At 35.5% G+C, this 23354-nt stretch overlaps 2 protein-coding genes, 1 long non-coding RNA gene and 1 pseudogene across 3 annotated transcripts; 3 read left to right on the forward strand and 1 right to left on the reverse strand.

The window, feature by feature from the left end:
* The first annotated feature begins 488 nt into the window (after positions 1-488).
* On the forward strand, positions 489-2396 carry LOC130052537 (putative uncharacterized protein DDB_G0271982). Its single transcript, XM_056157708.1, has 2 exons — positions 489-687; positions 2204-2396. The coding sequence occupies exons 1-2, from the start codon at positions 512-514 to the stop codon at positions 2316-2318; spliced, it is 291 nt and encodes a 96-aa protein (XP_056013683.1). The 5' UTR covers positions 489-511; the 3' UTR covers positions 2319-2396.
* Positions 2397-6006: 3610 nt separating this feature from the next.
* On the forward strand, positions 6007-9835 carry LOC130052538 (uncharacterized). The gene is made up of 2 exons (XR_008800876.1): positions 6007-6112; positions 8779-9835. It is a non-coding gene; the product is annotated as an uncharacterized LOC130052538 (long non-coding RNA).
* A 5300-nt stretch (positions 9836-15135) lies between these two features.
* LOC130052539 (uncharacterized) lies at positions 15136-18645 on the forward strand. Its single transcript, XM_056157709.1, has one exon. The coding sequence runs from the start codon at positions 15214-15216 to the stop codon at positions 16465-16467; it is 1254 nt and encodes a 417-aa protein (XP_056013684.1). The 5' UTR covers positions 15136-15213; the 3' UTR covers positions 16468-18645.
* A 1416-nt stretch (positions 18646-20061) lies between these two features.
* Positions 20062-20868, reverse strand: LOC130053480 (putative nuclease HARBI1; annotated as a pseudogene).
* Positions 20869-23354: the final 2486 nt, after the last annotated feature.

Genomic DNA, 23354 nt, shown 5'->3' on the forward strand with positions numbered 1-23354 from the left:
TGCCCATCCGTTCTGATATATTGGAAGTAAGTTGACAAAATAGTATTCATGTTTAGTTACATGCGCTGGGAGGTCAATGATAAAACGGGATGTAGAGAACAATGGAAACAGAGTTGAAATATTCAGTGAAAGTGTTTACACGAGTGACAGATTAAACAGGGTCTACTGTACCACTGAAATATATTAAACAATCACAACGAAAGGTGTTTTAAATGTAGGATTATGATTACTGTAAATGTGGAAATTTACAAGTGGGGATAATTTACACTAAATTCATGATTACAAGATTATCGTGTAACTTGCCCCCTCTTACACCATTTCCATAGTTAAGCTATCTATTAAAAATACTGACATCACGTAATTAGACACTACACATTGCATTGGAAATAGGCACATTTACAGTAGTTTGTATGTGATATATGGAGAGAAATCTTGAGTAAACCTTCAGTACATCTTTACTGTGCATGTATTTATACTGTAGGAGGAGATGGAGCAGAGAAATATCGAGTTCATGCAGAGGAAAAAGGAATTTGAGGAGCAGGAGAGACTGAAAAAGAAAGCAGAGGAGAGGAAGAAGTTCGAGGAGAGGATGGCAGAGTTTGAGCGGGAGAGAGTAGCGGAACACGAGACATTGAAGAAGATCGAGGAAGAGAAAATCCGAGAAAGACAGAAACTTAGAGAGGAGAGGTAAGATATTGAAGAAAAAAATCCGAGAAAGACAGAAACTTAGAGAGGAGAGGTAAGAGATTGAAGAAGATCGAGGAAGAGAAAATCAGAGAAAGACAGAAACTTAGAGCGGAGAGATAGCTTGATTAGAAACAATGTGAATCAAGACAGGGTTTGACGTTTACTATTTTGAGCACTAGACCAGTTGGGCTACTTCAAATGATTTTTACTAGACCTGACCTTACATCCACTAACCCTGACCAACATCCTGAAAACCCCCTGATAGTTTCTATATATCTAAATACTTATCTCAAACTACAAACGTTACATTTGAAGTAAAAGGGATTTAATTGTCTCATAAAAAATCTTTTAAAAGTCTCATCATTGTAGGGGTGCAACAATATGCTTACTTCACATTACAGACCGTACGATATGTATCACAATGATTCTAACATGCTATAATAATAATAAATGAACAATTATACTGATTACACTGATATTGGTATCATTTAGTTGTAAAAATGATTTTCATATTTTAACGTACATGAAAATATGCACTTCACTCTAGAAGGTAACAAAATAAATGTGTTTTCTTATCATTTTCAAATTTGGTCCAGTGTCTGGAGTATTGGGAAAATTGACGCATGAAATGTTCAGATTGGGAAAATTTGAAAACTATCACTTTGTGCTTTTTAATCAACAAAAGTCAAGAAAAAAATGCTTTGAACTTGTGGACCTTAATCTGACTGACTTGTTGTGGACTTTGATCTGACTGTGACTTGTGGTTCTTGATCTGACTGTGACTTGTGGACCTTGATCTGACTGTGACTTGTTGTGGACCTTGACCTGACTGTGACTTGTTGTGGACTTTGATCTGACTGTGACTTGTGGTCCTTGATCTGACTGTGACTTGTGGACCTTGATCTGACTGTGACTTGTTGTGAACCTTGATCTGACTGTGACTTGTTGACCTTGATCTGAATGTGACTTGTTGTAGACCTTGATCTGACTGTGACTTGTTGTGGACCTTGATCTGACTGTGACTTGTGGACCTTGATCTGACTGTGACTTGTTGTGGACCTTGACCTGACTGTGACTTGTGGACCTTGATCTGACTGTGACTTGTGGACCTTGATCTGACTATGACTTGCAATCCTTGATCTGACTGTGACTTGTGGACCTTGATCTGAATGTGACTTGTTGTGGACCTTGATCTGACTGTGACTTGTGGACCTTGATCTGACTATGACTTGCAATCCTTGATCTGACTGTGACTTATGGTCCTTGATCTGACTGTGATTTGTGGACCTTGATCTGACTGTGACTTGTGGACCTTGATCTGATTGTCACTTGTTGTGGACCTTGATCTGACTGTCACTTGTGGTCCTTGATCTGACTCACTTGCAATCCTTTGTCTGACTCTGACTTGCATTCCCTGGTCTGGGTACACATGTAATTATATGCCTGATAAATACTGAAATGTTAACAAAGAAACTTCAGAGAATGTTGATAATTTCCCCCTTTTTTTGTTACAGAGAGAGAGGCAGCTGGCAAAGGAAAGGGCAGAGAGAGAAAGGCTTGATATGGAGAAAGGAAAACAGAAGGACCTGGAGCTGAAACAGAAGATGGAGAAAATCAAGGAATTAGTATGACAAGGGTTTCTAGGAGAGTCAGCAGTGTTTGAAATTGGTTTGAAACTTGGTATAGACCACAGATCTATGCCAAAACAAGATGACATAGAGTTGGTCTATCGGTCTATGGTTGATTTCGAACACTGATTCAGTGGATTTCTGCATTTGGAGAAAGTGAAAAAGTGAATCTTTGTTAAAAAGCCATACGCCATTGCATGTTTTTCTCCATCCAGCCACGTTTGAAAAATCTCGAACCACAGAAAAGCCCACAGGCACACCCAAAACAAACTAACAAAAAATAATTTTCTGCAAAATACAAATCCGTATGAAAGAGGAAAAACCACAAATTGTCGACAATACATTTTGTTTATCATTTTGTTCCTTTCTGTAAAATGCATGCATCATTATAAAGAAATCTGACATCTCAATTGCACCACTGATAATGCAGAACATGTACTCTAAAGAAAGCCAGTTTTTGATTATTGCAAGTGTTTCTTATAAAATAATGATAAAAAAGTTGGCACAGTGAAATGTAGGGAAAAAAGGATATGAGACACCTTGGCAGGAGTCAAGTCCCTATTTCTTCCTCTATTACCTATAAACTTTAAGGTTCCTATATTTTCCCTATAAATCGTTAAAATCCATATCAAACCCTATATATCCATAGAAACGACAGTCCTATTTTCAAAAATGATAAAAAGAATATATATGAATGTCTTAATCATTGATAAAGAAGTTATTTCAAACCTCTTCACATTATATTTACATTAAGATCAGATAAGCTCTTTCTGGCAAAGTTCCTTGTAGTTGATACCATCTATCAGTTGTAGGCAGGGCAGCGAAATTGAAGCCATGCTTATTGATACAATCATACCTATGATACATTCAAATATGTCTTTTTGTTATTTTTTAAGAAACTGAAATAATTATCTCGAAACTTCTTAAATTTAAATTTTACCATATTCTTATTATGAATAACATTTACTGAATCGGCAATCCATTTGGTGATTGTCACTTTAAGTATGGCTTGCTTTTAAAATCAATGGACTGTAAATATGAACTAAATTATACCATGTCATCTAGATCATATTTTTCTCCAATTCATTAATATCAAATAAGCAATTTCAAACCTTTCTATTTTATTTTAAAGAGACTGATTCACGAATTTCCCCAAAATTTTGTTTTTCACTTTTAATAATCAAAATCTACTGTCTAAGGTGTTTAAAAGATTTCACATGAAAATTAATGTTATACATTATTATAGAAGCTCATTTTAGAGAGTTTATCATTTGTTTTGTAAACAAAGATTGTGGTATGTTATTGTTTACGAATTTTTCAAAAGAAATGGATATCCATCCAAGTTTATCATAACTTTCACATTTCAAGCAATCGTTGGGTAAAATGCGACATCTAAAAGTTAAAATTTGTGAATATGCAAAATTATGATGCTTTATATTACAAAATTAATATTTCACTGGTTTGTTTGTTTACATAAAAAGCTCGAGTCTTTGTTTACACAACACAGATTTAAGGCTAAAATATTCCTTTTATTCTTGCATTCAGAAGGTCAAAATTTTGGCTGTCAACATTGAATGAGTTATATTTATAATGTTTAACATCAAAAATGAAAATTAATTTTCTCAAAAATCGTGACCCAGTCCCTTTAAATGTTCAATTTATCCACTTCCAGTCCTCGCGCTTAATGATTTTTACCACAAGCCCATCAGTCAAGTAAGAGTGCAAAATTTGGTAGCCCAAATAAAAATTTACTAGCCCAAATGCAATACAAGAATGATTCAACATGATTCAAAATTTCAAGTTTGAACATTTTTATTAGGTATTACAATACAAGTTTAAGACAAGAGTTCAGAACAGCCCTCTTTCAACTTCTAATTCTGTCTTTTCAGTCAGATTCTCCGGAATCCTCCAATGTTTTAATTCGTCTAGTTCTTCATCACCACTCTCGTCCTAAATAAGTAAAAAAACAAACAAAAAACTAGGGTTGTCAACTGATTCTCATACATTCTGAACGTCTGATCCGGCCGCTTGTTGTTTTTCACTTTGGGGTAAAATGCTTGCGCCATTTTCAATATTCGTGTTCACTTACAGAATCAATTCAGAATTATCTGAGACGAACACGAACTCACAATTTCCAATGGTTTCCTTTCTGCACCAGATGCAAAATACGAGACCATTGTATTCAAGCCATGGGCCAAACATGCTGATCATTTTCTTTGTCGCTTTGATTCCTCATACTTTTTAGCGCCAAATTTCTCTTCTTCTGTAAGAACTGGTTTTTCACCGATTTTCAACCAGAAATCACACTCTAATTTCGAGCTAATTTCGGAATCATAATCTCCGCCGGAAATATGTACTGGCCCAACGGGCATGCGCGTTAATAATTTTTGGTATCCCGATTTTACTAGCCATCGGGCTACCGCTTAATTTCGAAGACTGCACTTCTAACATTTTGAAACTGTCATGCTGATCAATGTCAGTCCTTCTGTCACCTCAATATAACAAACGTTTGGTTAAATCTGCTGTAAAAATCCTTATATTTGCCCTATAAACTGCAAAAAATTCTTATAATCCTATATTTTTTAGACAAAAAGTGGCATGACACCCTGCCTTGGTCTTAAATGGTGTTATGATCCAGAGTTTGAATTCTTTTGTTTTCTGCCTTTTGCAGGAGAAGAAGCGCATGCTGGAAGAAAAGAAACGCAGGCAGGAACTGAAGGAGCGCGAGAGAGCCATACAGTCTATAGTAAATAAACACAACATAGCTGCCCATACTATCATCACGGGATTACCAAAGCCCAATCTCAATTACATGCTGACCATCGAACAACCAATCAACAGCCAGGAAAAAATGCCCAATCCAGACTCGTAAGTTATTTTTTTTTTTTACGTACTTTCTTCCTATATCAAAGTTCTTTTCAAATAAGGTTTCAATTTGAACAAATTCTATTGTAATATAAGCTTTGCAAATGGATTCAGCACAATTCTCAACTAAAATGCTCTCTCCCAAAGACAAAGGGGATGTTAAATTGTACAAAATAAGTGTAGATTTGTTCTTCATAGAACGTACATTATATTGACTGAAACCTAAAGCATTTGAAATCCATGCTTTTGTTGATTTTTTTTTTCAATTTACAGGGTGTCAAGTTCCTATGTTTTCCCTATAAGTCATTACAATCCCTATAAAGCCCTATATATGTAGCATATATACATATCCATCATACATACTATGACAGTCCTATTTTCAAAAATGAAAACAAGAAATTCAGGAGCTGATGCCAGATTGATATTTAATGGGATTGTTATGAAGAGAATAACTATGATGATTGTATAAGAACTGTCTATTAGATGGAAAACTGTCCACATCTGAAAGGATTTTGTCTTTGTTTATGTTTGATATCTTCTCCTGTAAGATACTATGCTTGCTAGATTTTTATACAAATTCTTTCATTAAAAAACTCATTTATTCCTATAAATATGCTGAAAAATCCCTATATTTGCCATATAAACGACCAAAAATAATTCCCATAATCTTATATTTTTTAGACCAAAGTGGCTTGACGCCCTGAATTTAGTATAAATAAGATTCTGAGTAATTTGATATGTGTGTTGCAGTTTAGTGTATTCATTATTCTGTGTAATTTGAAATGTGTGTTGCAGATATGAAATGACGCCAGCTAAGACCTGTTTTCCGAATAAGGTCTCTCTAGAAAGTTACGATATATCTGATCTGCATTCAGACGACTCCACTGATGAAGACTAGGCTCCTAAAAATAAAGTCCCAACTTGGGCCCTAGGTAATAGATTATATTTGAACCTCTGAATTTGGGTGGTGTTTTAAAAAAGGGTTAAAATTGTTAACCCTGTTCTAGATTTTTAGTAAGTATGACTTGCGGAGAAAAGCTGATTGATTTTTGGGCTGTCTGTCTAAATGAATAAATAAATGTTTATTCGGTATATACATACATAAATACCAAGGATTACCCATGGAAGCTGGAAAGCTCATTTCCCATGGGGTCCTTTAATGATGCATGGATGTTTGCGTTAGGGGGTCATTTATGTGGGAGGAAACCCACGTGTCCGAGCGGGTGACCGCGACATACACAGCCACCGCCTATCACAGGGATCGAACTCAGGTCGCAGCGGTGAGAAGCGAGAACGCTACCCAGAGACCCTAATGACATTAAGACTAAATTTGCATGAATATCAAATTTACTCTTAAAGTTGAATGGTCCGAATTTTGACAATTTTGTTCCCACCTTGTTAAACTGCTGTTAAATCATCGCACGTAAGTATTGATGAGGCTGTACGATATGGGATACATTATTTCACCTGTTTGAACCAGAACTACTTGACTTCAAATCGGTGTTTACTAACAACCGTCACTCAGCCATTTCAAGTGGCAGTCAAGTGTGCAGTTCAAACTTTCAGATCATCATGATCGGTGGTCTTATCTCTGTAAAGCTGTGTATTTACAGTAACTCTGTCATAAGTTTAATAGAAAGAAATAACAAATACCTCTTAGTATTTTGTTGTTTTATGCTCTTTCAGCCTTAAAATTAGACATAGATGTTAATACATCATGTTGGTGTTTCCTGATGCGCGTGGGCCGTGGATCTATTTATCCGTGTAGATGCCTAACACTGTCTAATTTATGTTTCATCCGGAACACCTTGGGTCTCTCACCGAAAAACAGTTTTTGTTGTTCCGAATGATTTATGTGTATCACACTGTATTTACTTTCTAAATAATTTTTTCACTGTTTTCTTTTACATGCAAATGTTTTCAAGCATGTAATTAAGGGAAAGCAGGGTTCGACATTTACTTTCTTGAGCACTAGACCAGTCGGGCTACTTCAAATGATTTTTACTAGACCTAACCTTACATCCACTAACCCTGACCAACTTTCCAGAGAAAAGAAACCCTGATGACAAACGTTAAGTTTAACCTAAAACGTACTTAATTGTCTCAAAAACATCTATAGTCTCGTCATTCAATTTGATGCTTTTATTTTCAAACGCATTTTCTTTTTCTTTAAATTCTACCCGGCACAGAAATTCTTTAGTCTTTTGTTAGAATAAAATGACATCAACAGCTTTTTTAAAATTTCTTTTTCATAAGTCCTGCTTTGTTTCTTCCCAACCTACTCCTTTTTCTTCTTCTCGGAACATCCTTCCTGAGGACGAGAAGTCGAGACATTCCCCCACATGTGTCAACAACGAAAAATGGCTATTTACGATTTAATTTATTCATTTGATAGACACTTTCTTATATTCAATTAAAATAAACTGGAGTTTTTTTTCCCCTTCAAATGAAAATAAATTCAGTTTATATTTATTTATCCGAAATATAACTTTACACCCATTAACAAAGAGTAAATGTCGTAAAACATCACTTCCGACAGCGACTTATATATTAGAACTAAAAATAGAGATTTTGTTATCACGCGGTTCAAAATTGCTCGCAAACTTTTTACAGTTATTTTTTTAAGTTAAAAATAAGATATCTTATGGTTTAAAATAAAGTTTCTTGTTTATTTTCTCAACACGACCAGTCGGACTAGGAAATCGACATTTTACCTGACCGGACCTTCCATTTAGTAGACTCGGTCGGTCGGACGTGCCTTAGTGTCAAACCCTGGAAAGTTGAAAACTTTAAACACTAATTAATCTGCTTGAAAGTAATTTATATACAAAAATAATACATGAACATCGGATCATGCAGTTTTAAATTTCATTCTATGGCAAAAAGCTTGAACTTTGTTTAACTATGGCCGTATCTTATACACCATAAGATGTTGTGCTTTCATATTTAGAATGTGCATTGCTTGTGGCAAGACCTTTCCATTGACACCACAATTGGTGACCTTAATATTGACCTTCGACTTGATTACACTGTTGTAATTCTGGGGAATCAGAGTTTTGTTTATTTCTCAAAGATAGTTTTCAGTCGTAGTTATGACAGTTCTTTGATTGGAACATTACAAAGCATTCAGTGTTGTTAATAATTATTCCATTGTATCTGTAGTTACTTAAAGCGGGATTGAAATTTTGACTTTTGCAGTGAATCAAGAACACTAATTTAAGAGTTCGTTTAATTAGGAAAATCTCAATTCATTCATTATCAAACACAGAGTAAGCATTAAATCATGGTTACATATGTACCCCAGCTCCGACTGCCCCAAATTCTAAATGCGCTAAAATAAGTACACGTGCTGTATCTTCTCGCATTGAAGAGTTACATGTACACTTGTTATAGAGATGCTGAACTTTCTACGTTCTTACTATTAATAAAAATGAAAGACTTCTGCTCCAAAATAACGGATACTTTGAGTGCAGTATTCTATGATACACTGCTGTGCTATTTGATTATTAGCTCAGCTGTAGAGGAGCCTGCAGATAATCTACGATTAGGAATTCAAGGAAGAAAAATAAATAATGTGAATTTGCTTCTTTTTTATCAGGGGCATCTCTAAAGGCTGCATTAATTCAACAACACTATCATCCACCGGATTTGAATACTCTGTTCACAGAGATTGAGCCACCTGATCTCAATGAACTGTTTGTCAAGAAAAAAGCTCGATTCAACAAGAGGACAAGTTCTGCTATATGGAATTCACCGATTCTCAAGCCTGGCTTAAATTAAAGAACTATAGTGTTGACTCAATAGAAATCTTTATTTAAATTGACAATGCATCTCTGGTTGCATTCAGATTTGATGAAGCTTGCAGTAGAGTGAGTGGTTTTATTTCACCTGTAATGTACGCACCAGTATGTTCACGGACAGCACACCTGTGCTAGGATAACTTGTGTGCTATAGTTCACGTGCTGCCACTATAAGGTTTACGTGAGTTCACGTGTTGCCGCGATAAGGTTTATGTGAGTTCACGTGCTGCCGCGATAAGGTTTACATGATAGTGATTTTATTTCTGTGAGGCATTCTCATGTAAGTGATTTCTACTTAACTGTGTCGTATCTCATCTCACTGTACAGTTTATGCATCAGTCTTCGGTTTGTCATCATATTTTCATTGACAATAATTTATTAGATATGAAAAAGGGATAATTAGAACTAACTAATTAAGATTATAGCACCAGATATGTTTTCTCTCTCACTCGCCTTTCTCCCTGCTCTTTCTCTCTCCTCTACAATAAATTATGTGAGAATTCTTTAATTTGTTTGAAAATGTCAAATGATGGTGTTGCAAAATCTACTAAATTTATTTCTAAGTATTGTTGTGTATAAACTTACTTGTATTGCTTTCCAACTTCTATCATTATGATTAAGTCAGACTTATTTTGTGCATAAGACCACACAATTGAACATTGTTTTTTGTTTAACACATTGTACACAAATGCATATAACAAATTAAGACTAGAAAATATTAATGAAAATTAAATTCCATGTTGATTTTCATCATATGATGCATGGAATCCTGTGTAGATACAGTATATTTAAGGAGATCATTGATAATTTTATATATTGTGGACAGTGTTTCCTATTAAATACGTTTAATATTAATTGTATATTGTTCCTTGTTATTTAGATATATTATATATTATAAAGCACTAATCTGACCAACGACAGGAACAATATGCTTCATTTTGCACTCGATAATTTCAATATGTAGTACTCTGTTCTCAGGTTCTGTAGTTGTGATAGTTTGTATTCTTATTCAGTTAGTTTTCATTTCTCTGTAAATATCCCGTGGTCCTGAAGAAGGAACAAAGCATCTCAAAGTTTGACAATTTTCTAATGTTTGTGTTGTTGGTCATTTTAAGTGCTTTATTTGATTATTTGACCTCTTATCTACATTCAGATCCAACACTTTGTTGGATGTTGAGTGTTGTTGGCCTTTAGGGTTTTATATATAATACATATATTTATATATAGATATTAAAACAAACAAATCCTTGGTATGGGTGTAAAGGAGCAACTGAAGATGTCATTATTCAACCAAGAACCCGTGACATTCACACCTGATACCGAACGTTTGACGACGGAACTGTCATTACCTGTTTTAACAACTTGGGTCTGTCGAGGCCGGGATTCAAACCCCAGCCGTCGGCATGCAGGGCAAATGTTCTAACCTCGAGGCCACCGCGACAAGAAGCAACTGAATATGTCATTATTCAACACACACACACACACACACACACACACACACACACACACACACACACACACACACACACATATATATATATATATATATATATATATATATATATATATACATGTACAATGTCTACATAGTAATGACCTTTGAAAGATTTTTGTTTTTTCAAATTCCATAGTCTTCATTTTTAGGCATTTTTAAGGAGGTGACAATAATACTCCTAATTAAATCATCTTCCCATTCCTAATCACAGGCACCGGAAGTATGGATAGCATGTTTAGGTATTGTGTCTATAACACCCCTTAGTCATTGATGTTTCTGGTACATACAATCCACCCCTCACACGAAGCAATGTCAACAATGCTGTGGAGATTGTGGAATGTACATACCGGTATTCATACGCGGACGGACGGCACTAAAAACAACTACACTGACACAAGACTTATCTGCATTGTAAATGACAAGCACTGGGATTCAGTAGAAATTGGACAGAATACACACAGCATATAATATGAATATAACCGAGCCGTGAAGGAATCAAAACTTGGCCTCAACACTATTGAGGTGGGCAAAATATTGTATTTTTTGATGGTACGTGGATAAAAAGATTCTTTCCTGCCTGTGGTTCTACATGATGGAATCTGCATGGATTGACTGTTACTTACTATTTCTTGTTCAGTTCAGTGGTAGCAGTTTGCAATCTAATTAAAATTAGACCTTTCATCTCGCTCTTCGTTTCTGTTTGTCGCTCGTAAGATGAAAGCGAGATGAAAGGTCTAATTTTAATTAGATTGTATCAGTTTGTTGGTTCCGTCTACTTTCACTTTGTTGTTATGAAACTTGTACATCATGCTGAGTCTTGCTGTTCTTCGCCGTTGTATTTCCCATAGGAGTTATGAGATCGATGACTTCGTTATCATCACCTTTTCATGTGTCACACTCACAGGCAACTGTATCGTTTGAGTTCGAATTTAATAGTAGTGGTCACACTAATATGGCAAATAAGCAGAGATATATGGTGAACCCGAGAATTCTATTATATTTAAGAATTCATGTCAGCTTTAACGTAAAAGAAGAAAGTCCTAGATAGCATGCTGGAGTAGCAAATGAGGCGTGAATGATGATTTGAAATACAACGTATTTTTATTGGATTGAAATGGTTAATTTATATTTAGTAATTAAAATTCAGATACCTGTAATCTAACATTTCCAGAATTGAAAACAAATGTATCAGAATTATATTGGTGCTAATACACCATTCCAAGTTCACAAAATGATTTTACATGTAAATATACAGGAGCGGATCCAGAAATGTGCCACATTAGATGAAATTTGCTTCAAGTAATTTTTTCAGGGTTGTTTTAATGTAAGAAGTTAGAGAAGTTTAAATCTGAAACTCCATGAAAATAGGCAAATATTCATGTGTATTGTCTAGTATTTCCTGTTAATCTTAATTGTAGTGGTGCGGGGGGATCCTCTGTATCCGCGCCTGGGATACTGATCATGTATCTGATATTTTTTTTGTAAAATTCAAGATTGCTTATAACACTAATATATATGCTTTTGATGTGTATTTCGAAAATGAAATATTGCATGTAACAGTAATATATACCGTATTCTTTTGATATTTGTTTAATTCATTATTTTGATTTGAAATAGTGCATTGTCTATTATTGGAATGAGCTGGGTAAAACGCTGTAAATCAAGGACATCCTAAAATGTAGAGGGAAAGGCAACTCTAACCACATAGTTGCTTTTATGAATAAAGTATTACTTACTGATATCGTAATTGACAGTCTTTAACAACAAAAATCCTTGCTTAACAATTAAATCAATATTAATCTATCATGTATTTTAAATTACCCGCCGCTAAGGGAGTGGCCATTTAAGTTTAATTTATGACGTCACATCGTCCATTCCGGTTTATTTTATCAGCAGCACTGTAAACATGATAAGTCACGAACAGTTACGTTTGGAGTCGTATAGATTTGAGCCCGTTCTTTCGCAAGAAGAAATTGAGAAAGGAAGACATTCAGTCGAATCGCAGACAAGGCAGACGGTAAACGTTCTTCATACAAATGTCTTGAACCTCAACTTGTCATTACGCAAATGATGGATCGACATTTTACGTAGTCTTTTCTTTTCAAATGACTTGATTGAGTCGGGAATTTCGAAAAAGAAAACCCAACCTTTTTTCACATCTCCCCTTCGCATTAGTGTAATTAACTGGTTGCCAGGAAGGCATCAACCTATTTATTCGTAAGATCTACCACATGCACATCTTTGATGATCTCACAGTTGCTTGGGTTCAGGACCCCCTCCAAATAAGCTACAAATAAGCTACATGAGTTGATTTATTTTTTGTTGTTGAAAATATTTCTAATGCATTTCAACGTCTTGCATACCCATAAAGTCCAAAATACATGTAATTCAAAATAAGCCCTTTTTAGCTCACCTGAGCTGAAAGCTCAAGTGAGCTTTTCTGATCACCCGTATTCCGGCGTCCGTCCGTTTGTAAACTTTTCACATTTTCAACTTCTTCTCAACAACCACTGGGCCAATTTCAACCGAAGTTGGCACAAAACATCCTTAGGTAAAGGGAATTCTAAATTGTTATAATCAAGAAAAGGTAAAAATAGGGTAGGGTCATTAAAAAATCTTCTTCTCAAGAACCACTGGGCCAGAAAAGATGAAATTTATAGATAAGCTTTATTAGGTAGTGCAGATTCTAAATTGTTAAAATCATGGGGTCACAATAGGGGATCAAGTTTTTACATACAAATATATAGGGAAAATCTTTAAAAATCTTCTTCTCAAGAACCACTGAGCCAGAAAAGCTGAGATTTATATGAAAGCTTCCTTATATAATGCAGATTCTAAATTGTTAAAATAATGGCCCCCGGGGGTCGGATGGGGCCACAATAGGGGATCAAAGTTTTACATACAAATATATAGGGAAAAATCTTTTAAAATCTTCTTCTCAAGAACCACTGAGCCTAAAAAGCAGATATTTATATGAAAGCTTCCTGATATAGTGTAGATTCTAAATTGTTAAAGTCATGGCCCCCGGGGGTCGGATGGGGCCACAATAGGGGATCAAAGTTTTACATACAAATATATAGGAAAAATCTTCTTCCCAAGAACCACTGAGCCAGAAAAGCTGAGATTTATATGAAAGCTTCCTGATATAGTACAGATTCTAAATTGTTAAAATCATGGCCCCCGGGGATCGGATGGGGTCACAATAGGGGGTCAAAGTTTTTTTGTTGTTGTTTGTTTTTGTTGTTGTTTTTTTTCGTTTTTGTTGTTGTTGATATAGTGCAGATTCAAGTTTGTTAAAATCATGGACCCCGGGGATTGGATGGGGCCTCAAGGGGGGCATCAAAGTTTTACATACAAATTTATAGGAAAAATCTTTTAAAATCTTCTCAAGAACCACTGAGCCAGAAAAGCTTAGATTTTTATGAAAGCTTCCTGATATAGTGCAGATTCTAAATTGTTAAGATCATGGCCACCGGGGGTCGGATGGGGCCACAATAGGGGTCAAAGTTTTACATGCAAATATATAGGAAAAATCTTTAAAAATCTTCTTCCCAGAACCACTAAGACAGAAAAGCTGAGATTTATATGAAAGCTTTCTGATATAGTGCAGATTCATGTTTGTTAAAATCATGGCCCCCTGGGGTAGGATGGGGCCACAATAGGTGATCAAAGTTTTACATACAAATATATAGGAAAAATCTTTAAAAATCTTCTTCTCAAGAACCATTGGACCAAAGAAGTTCACATTTACATGAAAGCTTTCTGACATAGTGTAGATTCAAGTTTGCAAAAACTTTGGCCTCCAGGGGTAGGTTTGGGGCCATAATAGGGAATAAGGTTTTACATGCAAATAGATATGGAAAATCTTCTGATATGGACCAAGGTGACTCAGGTGAGCGATGTGGCCCATGGGCCTCTTGTTAAAAAAATACCCTCACTAGTTATTATAAGTTCTTTTAGCCTATAATAACCAGTGAGGGTATTTTTAAAGGGCTTATTTTGAATTATTTTGGACTTAATGGGTATGCAGGACGTTGTTGACATGCATTAGAAATATTTTCAAGAAAAACAATAATTCAACTCATGTATCCTGAACCCAAGCACCTGTGGATGATCTTAAAATCTCATCAAAACCGGAACAGACGGTGTGACGTCAAAATTATTTATTTTTGTGATCTTGAATACAAAAGAGTTACACATCATGGCAGCCTCTATAGATAACGGGAATTTCAATTTTTGACGTTTTCAAATTAGTACTGAAGCTTATCTAGGCCATATATCAACAGAATTTTATGACAAATCTTTATCATATGATTAATCCTATCATTTTTCATGTAAAAATCTTTTGGGTTGCCTTTCCCTCTTACCTACACAGTTGCCTTGATGATTTTAAATTTTCTAGTAATTAATATAAATCAGTTCTGTAGATTGATAAACAAAACAAGATCAGGTGATTTATGTCTATGATTCAACATTGTAACCTGTACTTTATATCCCTTTGTATTCTACTGATCATTGTGATCGATGTATACCAGACATTAGCATAGATAAGCCGTAGCTGGTAATTTTCAATTTTCTATAAATAGAAAGATTTTATGTTGAAAAGAAAAGTAGCCAAAGATGGGTATTTCCAATTGTCTATAAATAAAATTCGCAAAGTCCGAGGAAGGATGTGATATATACTGGTTGTGAACATGACATTGTATTGTGTCAATTAACGTTAAAGAATCGTTACAGGATGGATCAGATTCCCCGTGTATCAGAAGTCCTGTATGTGGGTATGTGTCGTAAGATAGGGACACCGACAGAAGTGACCTTCAGAAGAGATATATGGGACACGGGGGAAATAATACGGAAACCCTTACAGTTATATAAAGGTGTGACACAGATGCTGAGTGGTAGTCGTAGGGAGGGATTTAGGTTTAAATCATCTGACTTTGATTTCATGCAGTGGTACCCTGATCATAAGGTGATATGTGAGATGTCTCAGTCAACGTTTTATCATCCACCCAGACATACACTTATCTATATGGAGACCTCTGATACTCCCCCGGGATTCGCCAGATTACAACTACTCACACCGTCAAATCAAGAAATTGTCATGTCATCACTGTTGGAGAGAAATAATACTGAATACATTTCATGTTCATTACTCAGGATGAGGTTACATCAGGCAATGAAAGGATTTAATCCAGCCATTGAAGGTGAAAACCTGCACGGTCCATGTCACAACTGCACTTATCGATCTATAGAGGCTGATTTCGCGCTGTGTTTCCATTCCCATCATTGGCCATTACCAGCCCTTCCCTGGGTTGATAGATGTTTGACTCGCGCATGGCCATCGCGTAGTGTACTGCAATCAATTATTGATGAAGGATTTCATCTTGTTCCTATCGCAAACAGACAGACACATGACAATTTAGACTTGGAATGGAGAATTTCTTTTTCACAAGCAGAGCAAAAGCTAGTGTACTCTATGAACCATTGCCAGTTTCTCTGTTACGGAATTATGAAAATAATTCTGAAAGAAGTGATTTCTGACGAATTACTGTGTTCGTATTTTATGAAAACAATATTATTTTGGAGAATTCAAGAGAGCTCTTCAACTCCATGGTTACCATCAACATTACTTCAACATGTGTGGTTTTGTTTCAAATCATTGATGCAGTGTGTATATACCGGTTACCTTCCAAATTTCTTTATTCCGGAGAACAACATGTTTGAAGGAAAAGTTGTCGGGGCACAACAAATATTCCTGTATCAAGAGTTAGAAAGATTTTACGAAATAGGCATTGCCTTGCTGTTACATAGTCCCACTCTCAGAGAGATTCTGATCCCGGCCGTCTCCGATCCATACTTTGTAATGCCGACAGAGGAAAGCTACCTCAAGTCAGAAATAGATATCGATATTGCTTTTTATGGTGAAAGTTTTAGTTGTACAAGGGTGGTCGCTGAATCGGATTTCAGAATGTTGTATATCATGATATGTTGATAAGTGTGCTTATATCAACTTCCATGTCACTTAAAGCACAGTGTTTGTTTGTGTCTAAGAAAAAGAGACACAGCAATGAGAGGTCAATAATTCACATGTTAGATCTAGTTTCAAAGTTAGGTTGTGTATCTGATGGTTTATATTTAGCGTTATACTTGTACGATACCGGTAGATATCAAACAGCGCTAACTGTCACAGATAGAGTGAACCAGAGACTCTCACAGCCTCATATCATGTATAGTAGTGTAGACAGACAGAGATACAGTGAAGTGGTAGGTGGTCAGTCTATCTTAACTAAATATAGGAAGGCTTGGGCAAGAAATGTTACGTTCAAAAGTGTGTTTATCTTTATTGAAGAATTAAGGTTGGAACAAGAAGTCAGTAAAATGAACGGAATGGAGATTTTACATTTATCTCCCTTTGTGACCGTGCACATGTTATCTGTCCTATGTCACTACAGACTAGGTAACAGGTCACAATATATACAGGCTCTGACAGACCTACACACCCTACTGCTCTATGATGATGGGAGATACGTAGAGTTAGACAATAGAGACCTCCCCTGGCAGATACTGGGGATCTGTCAACATGTTTTGGGGGACTTACACGGGGCATTACAGTCTTATCAAGAGTCACTTAGACAGAGACCATATTACAAAATAGAGATAGCTACGGAAACTAGACTTAATTTTGTTCAATCACAATTAAGGATGAACAGTACTCGGATAGTGACGTAGAAGAATTATGTTACGTGTAAAAACAACCAGACACAGTTTAGTAACTAGCTATTCAGATTAAACGGGGACAAGATAGCTTATTGCATGAATATGAATATAACGTTTTTTGAATTTTCAGTACACAATTTTGTTTATATTTCATCGCATATAATTATAATAACAGAGACGTCGGATTCTGTTCCAGTAGAGAGAATAGCGTGTGATGGCGGACAATGTCGTTTGTTATGACTTACAAAACTCCCTGTCTTGTTGTAGTGATATCTTTAAATGCCTTGCACAACTCTCTATTTTGTATTGCTTATGGGATTTATGAGATTGATCACTGTTCGTTATCTTCACCTTTCATTTTAAGAATTGACTCTGTAAAGGCCTTCACTAGGATCGTGTTTTGAAAGGCCATAATTGTATAACCAGAATTTGTGCCGTTTTACGTGTGATTCTGAACACCTTTAGGATGTAAAACTTATACGGTACCAATTTGGATGTATATATACATGTATATAAGTTTTTATAATAAAAGCCATAAAAAGAATTTTCAAAAATGTGTATTGAAAAATTACTTTTCAAATCATTTTAGATTTTCCTCTTTGCAATATAATATTTCATTTTGTATTACTATGTTTAAATGGATACCTGTAAACTGCGATATGAAATCGAATTGAAAAAAACCAAACAAATCGAACTGATATCCAAATTTGAATACAAATTAGACATAGGAAGTTTTAAGTTTTAGTTACATTTTTATTTGTTCGTTTTATTTTGTTATTAGTTTTTGTTGATTAAGTAATGCTCTGGATAACAAAGGGAAGTGACTGTTGCAACTTCTAGTTTTTGCGGAACATATGTATACTATTTTGAAATAGAAATTATATACAGTGCGTGCTACACCTTCTATACCAGCTCAGATGTTATCTAACAAAATAAACTTTTTTCATATCTCTTTTATTACTTTATGATTTAAGAGATAATCAACTTTTGAAATCTTACCTGCAAAAGTCCAGCCTTACAAAATAAGGCGCGCAGTAAATGACATGTTACGGGTGGTCAGTTGCGGGGTTGTCATTCAATTGATCGATTTTACAGCGGCCAGTTTTGTTGTTTGATTATCTATAAAGTCATGTAAAACATTTCTCTTACACTTATGTATTGATAAAAAACACGCACTCTTTTTTAAAAATTCGGTCCAATCGTACCTGTGGCTCTCACCTTCATTGAGTGACCTGATAAAATATATCTATAACGAGTATACAAGCGAATTTGACGATTGTACGAGTAAACAATCTTGATACGACAGATCTAGTCCAAATATAGCGATGATGCAAAGAATAAGAAAATAAAATTTTGAAGAACTTCTACTGTACGTTCCTTATTTTTCGCGAGTTCTAAATATCGCGAAATGCGTCAAATGATAATGAATTCGCGAGTGATAAAGAATTTTAGTATGTATTTCAGCAATACAAAAACAAACGAGAGTTATTTTATTTCATGTGTAGTGCTTCTCGTGAAATTATCAAAAGCGTAAACGGCCTGCATTGATCAAAATATCTCCTTTTCATTTTGAAACTTAGAACGTCAGAAATCATTTAACTATGGATATGAAGAATTGCTGCTTATGAGGTTAGTACCCTCTCCCTGATAGAGTTAAAACGTAATATTGACTAGTAGATAGTTAAGTCATATTTCGACGCTGTAGTATTAGAAGGTCCTATGTCGAGATTTTTTGGAATTTCAAACTTTGAAGGAAATGGGGAAAATTGTTAAGAGAGAAGAACAAAATGTATATTCTTTGTATTCTTGATATTACAGATCAATGTCATTATTTTTGAAAAATGAACTAAACTATTTTCTTTAGTATTTTATTTTGAAACTCAGTTCCAGGGATAATGAGGCAAAAATAATTAGATCTACCTTACAAGATTTAGAAACTCATCTGTTTAAAAATCAAAGCTCTAAATTCAGAAATCCTGAGGGAAAGGGGCAAACTTAAAATGAAAGTAACTGGCACTTACGACCTTCAAATATTTTCAGTCAATTTTTCTTATACTTTGTACTGGGACGTACAATAGGGGGATAGAAGTGTTGAGAGAAAAATGGCGTCACTGGGTGTAAAAAGATATTCTAATAAACTTTTAATTATTTGAGATTTGGTATCATTGACATGCAGGCTGTTACATATATGTAAAACTTATACGGTACCAATTTTGACGCACCAGATGCGCATTTCGACAAATAATGTCTCTTCAGTGATGCTCAACCGAAATGTTTGAAATCCGAAATAACTATGAAGTTTTAGAGCTAAATATAGCCAAAAACAGCCTGCCAAAAAAGTGGAGCCAAATTCGTCCAAGGATAAGAACTATGCATGAGGGAGATAATATAAATATTAAGAACAGGAGATAGTGCAGCTTACGGAGACAAATTCTTTATTTGTGCTGAGTTTCAGGAGGTTGTGTTATACTTATGATGAATACACGTAAATTAATTAAAGTTTAGTTTCTTCTATTTTATAGAGAACACTTTTTAAAATAAATTTATAACATTTCGTCATATTGTATGGTTGTATTTGATGTTTACTCTTTCCAAGTAATGATACAATTACTACCAAGAAATTGAAAAAATAACTGAAAATCTGGAAGTAAAAAGAACGACGAAAGTATGTGACAATATAGATCTAATCGGACACGTGTCATTGTTTTTCAGGGTGGGGGGGGGGAGAGTTAACTTCACAATATTGTCTAAAAATCTTAACAAGCGCAAAGAAAAATAAATATCAAAGCTCTCAATTCCGAAATCTTGAAGGGAAGGGGTAGCTGAGACTTGAAACTAAATCAAATGTTGTAATTTATTACTTTGGTTGTTATATTTTTCCAAATAGAATTGAATATGCTTCTTGTGAGGGTGTTGCAGGGTGCAGGTATGGTGTTAACAGATACCCAGAGCATGCGTAACCACTGTCGCCCAATAGAATTCCATCATCAACGCTTCGATTGTGGCTCTCGAGATACAAACTGACATCGGGCATTCGGAAGATGTGACTATCATGTGTACTTCCTGGCCATTTAGCGTCAATGTTAATCAATTTTCCTAAAATACAATATCTTTTTGTTACACGAAGTATGTTGATTATTTGTCCTGATACGACGATGATGGATATGGTACAGTAACACGTATTGTAATGATTACATATAAGATGTATAATCATAACCGGTTGAAAAGGAAAGTATGAAATTCACGGTTTGTGGCATGAAGTATACCTACCTTCATGGTCACATATAGCTTGCACATTGATTGAGTGCCACCCTTTTCTGTTGACGTAAGTTGGTTCGTCTAGAGTTGGAGCTTGTATCCTTATATGAGTACCTTCGACAAATCCAATTACCCCTGGGAATCCTCCACGCATAAAAAAGGTTCTCTTCGACTTCATTATATCATCTTGTGTAGGTCACCGCAGAAACTGGTCTTTTTTAGACAGGAAAGCTTCGGTGACATTTTTGATAGCTCTGCTTACCGTGCCTTTGTTTACACCCATCGTTTCTCCAATTACCTCAAGAAAACTCCCCGAAGCATAAAATCGAAGAGCAAGCATTACCTACAACATGGATATAAAAATTACTACATATGTACACTCAACGGAGATTGACTTTCTATGTTGTAGTATAGGCTTTTCCCCGCATAGATCCCCCCCCCCGGAAAAACGGGTCCGGGATAGACATTCCCCCCAGAAAGTTGGGCCTGGCATAAAATTTCCCCCTAGGAAGAATTATTCCGGGCCCAATCCCCCCCCCCTAGGAAAAACCGTCCCAGTATAGAATAGGAGGGGAAAAATTCAATACCAGGGCGGTTTTTCCGCCTGGGGGGAAACTCTATACTGATTTTGAACATAGGGGGAATCATATGTTGGTGCGGTTTTCCTATGGGGAAAATCCATCCCGGATCCGTTTTTTTCGGGGGGAAGTCTATGCGGGGCAAAAGCCTACACTACAACACCGGCGCGGTATGAAATACACATTTATTATATACTGTACCGTTAGAAGCTTCCCGGCTAATCTCTAAAGCTTAACAAAAACAAAACACCAATAAACAACACGTTAAACATTTATATGAAATGAAATGAAATAGATAGGGGAAAATTATCGCCGCAAAGAAAAATCGGAAGGGGGGGTGTGTGTGAATAATATCCATACTCCATGCAGGTGCCTGTGATCAATTATTTCTGTATATCACAAACACTTCACTTCAGCTTCACGTGGAAAAGGAAAATTCTGGTTTACAGCCCCTCAACTCCTTTTCTGATTGATTTTTTATGGAATGCCTTATCGGGTACGTTTTATGAAGTAATTTAGAAAAAGAGAAGTACATTTGATCATAAGCTTACAAGGTAATACAATTGTTACGTCAGATGTGAAGTCACTGTTCACTTCAAAGTGACGTAATATTTTTGCAAAACAACAACAACAAAAACGGTTGACGTGTTCAAAATATCGATAAACTATAAGCTACATGTACTTCTAAGGTAGGCCCTAATACACAATCTGCTAAGACCCCTTTATAATCGAATTTCAAATGTTGTATATGTGCACGTAAACTGCTTTCAAATAAGAAATGAAGGTAGATCTACGTCATGTATGCATATATTCGGAGAAAAAAGATTAAGCAATTATCATAGTATGAAACAAAGGCCTAAATTACACTAACTGTACAAGCTAGCATTGTACTAAATATTGTATTATTGAGGTTATGTTTTCATAATATTTCATGTTAATCAACGTCACTTGAATTTCATTTTTTCATATAAAAATATGCTAGTTCGTTGTTTTGTACATGGGATTGTTGAATGTGTACATTTGTAGCTTCAAACTATCTATATTATGAGAGTTAAAAAGAAAAGAATTACTAGCTACATCTCAACCGAGATGGACTGGCTACGTCCTGTTGCTCTCATTAAGTCATTACGCAAAAGGTCCGAGATAAATTAAATATATAGACTCGCGCTTAAGTCGAAATCTTGAAGCTATTCGTTTATCGCTGAGGTCTCCCATGCTTTGTCTTTCCCTGTAAACCCGCTCTTTTCTTTCCTCTCACAAGTTGTCAAACAATAAAAAGTCCGCCATTCCTGTTTTAACTGTTAGTTAAATAGTTTAATGTACCTCCCGTACCTCAGTTAAATCTGTCTGTTAAATCAGCAACTTAACGGAGTTTTAACTGTCAGTTAAATTTCGTGCAACCCGTTCAACTTGCAGTTAACTTTAACGGCGCGTTAACTCAATTTTAACGGCCAGTTAACTTTAACTAACGTTCGTGCAACTGGATCCTGATTGTTAAAATAAAGTTTAAATTAATTTACTCGAAATTTTGTATAAAAATTCATTATTTTCGCCAATGATTTAAAAATTTGGTCTTCAGTCCCACTTTTTTGTTCCATTTTAAATTTTAAGACAAGACCTTGAAAATTTGCCTATGTGAAATTTTAGAAATTGACATTACTCCTAATATATCTTTTTAAACTCTGAAATTTGATAGACATGAATTATGATGAACTCCTCCGAGGTTCGGTGAAGGCGTCAGTCCAAATATTCAGCCAAGCCGAATCTTAATCGAGTTTACCCAATTAGAAGAGCTCTACTAATAAATTACTTTGTAGATAAGGTTAAGTTTTTCATTTTGTGACCTGAAGGTTAATTTTGTTCAACGTTGTCATCAGTGGCGGATTTAAGGGGGCGGGGGGCTTACCCCCCCCCCCCTAAAATTTTCAAATTTAAGTTAAATCGTGGTATTGGCCTATCTTGTTTAGAAAAATGTACTAAACGATAAAAGAAGCAATAATTTCTTCCACTCCCGAAGAAATAAATGACAAAATCTTTTAATTTCTTGAATTTTTTAATTGGGAGAACTTAATATTTTCCAAAAGCCTTGAAATTTGCGTCATTTTATTAATTTCACCTTATTAAAAATGATAGAAAATAGTACAAATGACTTAAATAGGAGACATATTTCAAGCCCTATAAAATCCAAGAGCTTTCGGTAGCTTCGCCCCCTGGGCCCCCACCAGGGGTTCGCTCTGGACCCACTGGGGGCCTCAAGGCGGCCCCCAGACCCCCTGCCTCATAAAGTGGCGCCCCCCGTAACTGCAATTCCTGGATCCGCCCCTGG

Source organism: Ostrea edulis, chromosome 3, assembly GCF_947568905.1.
Source record: "Ostrea edulis chromosome 3, xbOstEdul1.1, whole genome shotgun sequence".
Classification (NCBI taxonomy): Eukaryota; Metazoa; Mollusca; class Bivalvia; order Ostreida; family Ostreidae; genus Ostrea; species Ostrea edulis.

Excerpts from the sequence above, each read along its gene's own strand:
- LOC130052537 (XM_056157708.1), top strand. The coding sequence starts at position 512 with ATGCAGAGGAAAAAGGAATTTGAGGAGCAGGAGAGACTGAAAAAGAAA. Across the intron at positions 688-2,203 it reads CAGAAACTTAGAGAGGAGAG|AGAGAGGCAGCTGGCAAAGG; the intron begins GTAAGATATTGA and ends TTTGTTACAGAG.
- LOC130052539 (XM_056157709.1), top strand. The coding sequence starts at position 15,214 with ATGGATCAGATTCCCCGTGTATCAGAAGTCCTGTATGTGGGTATGTGT.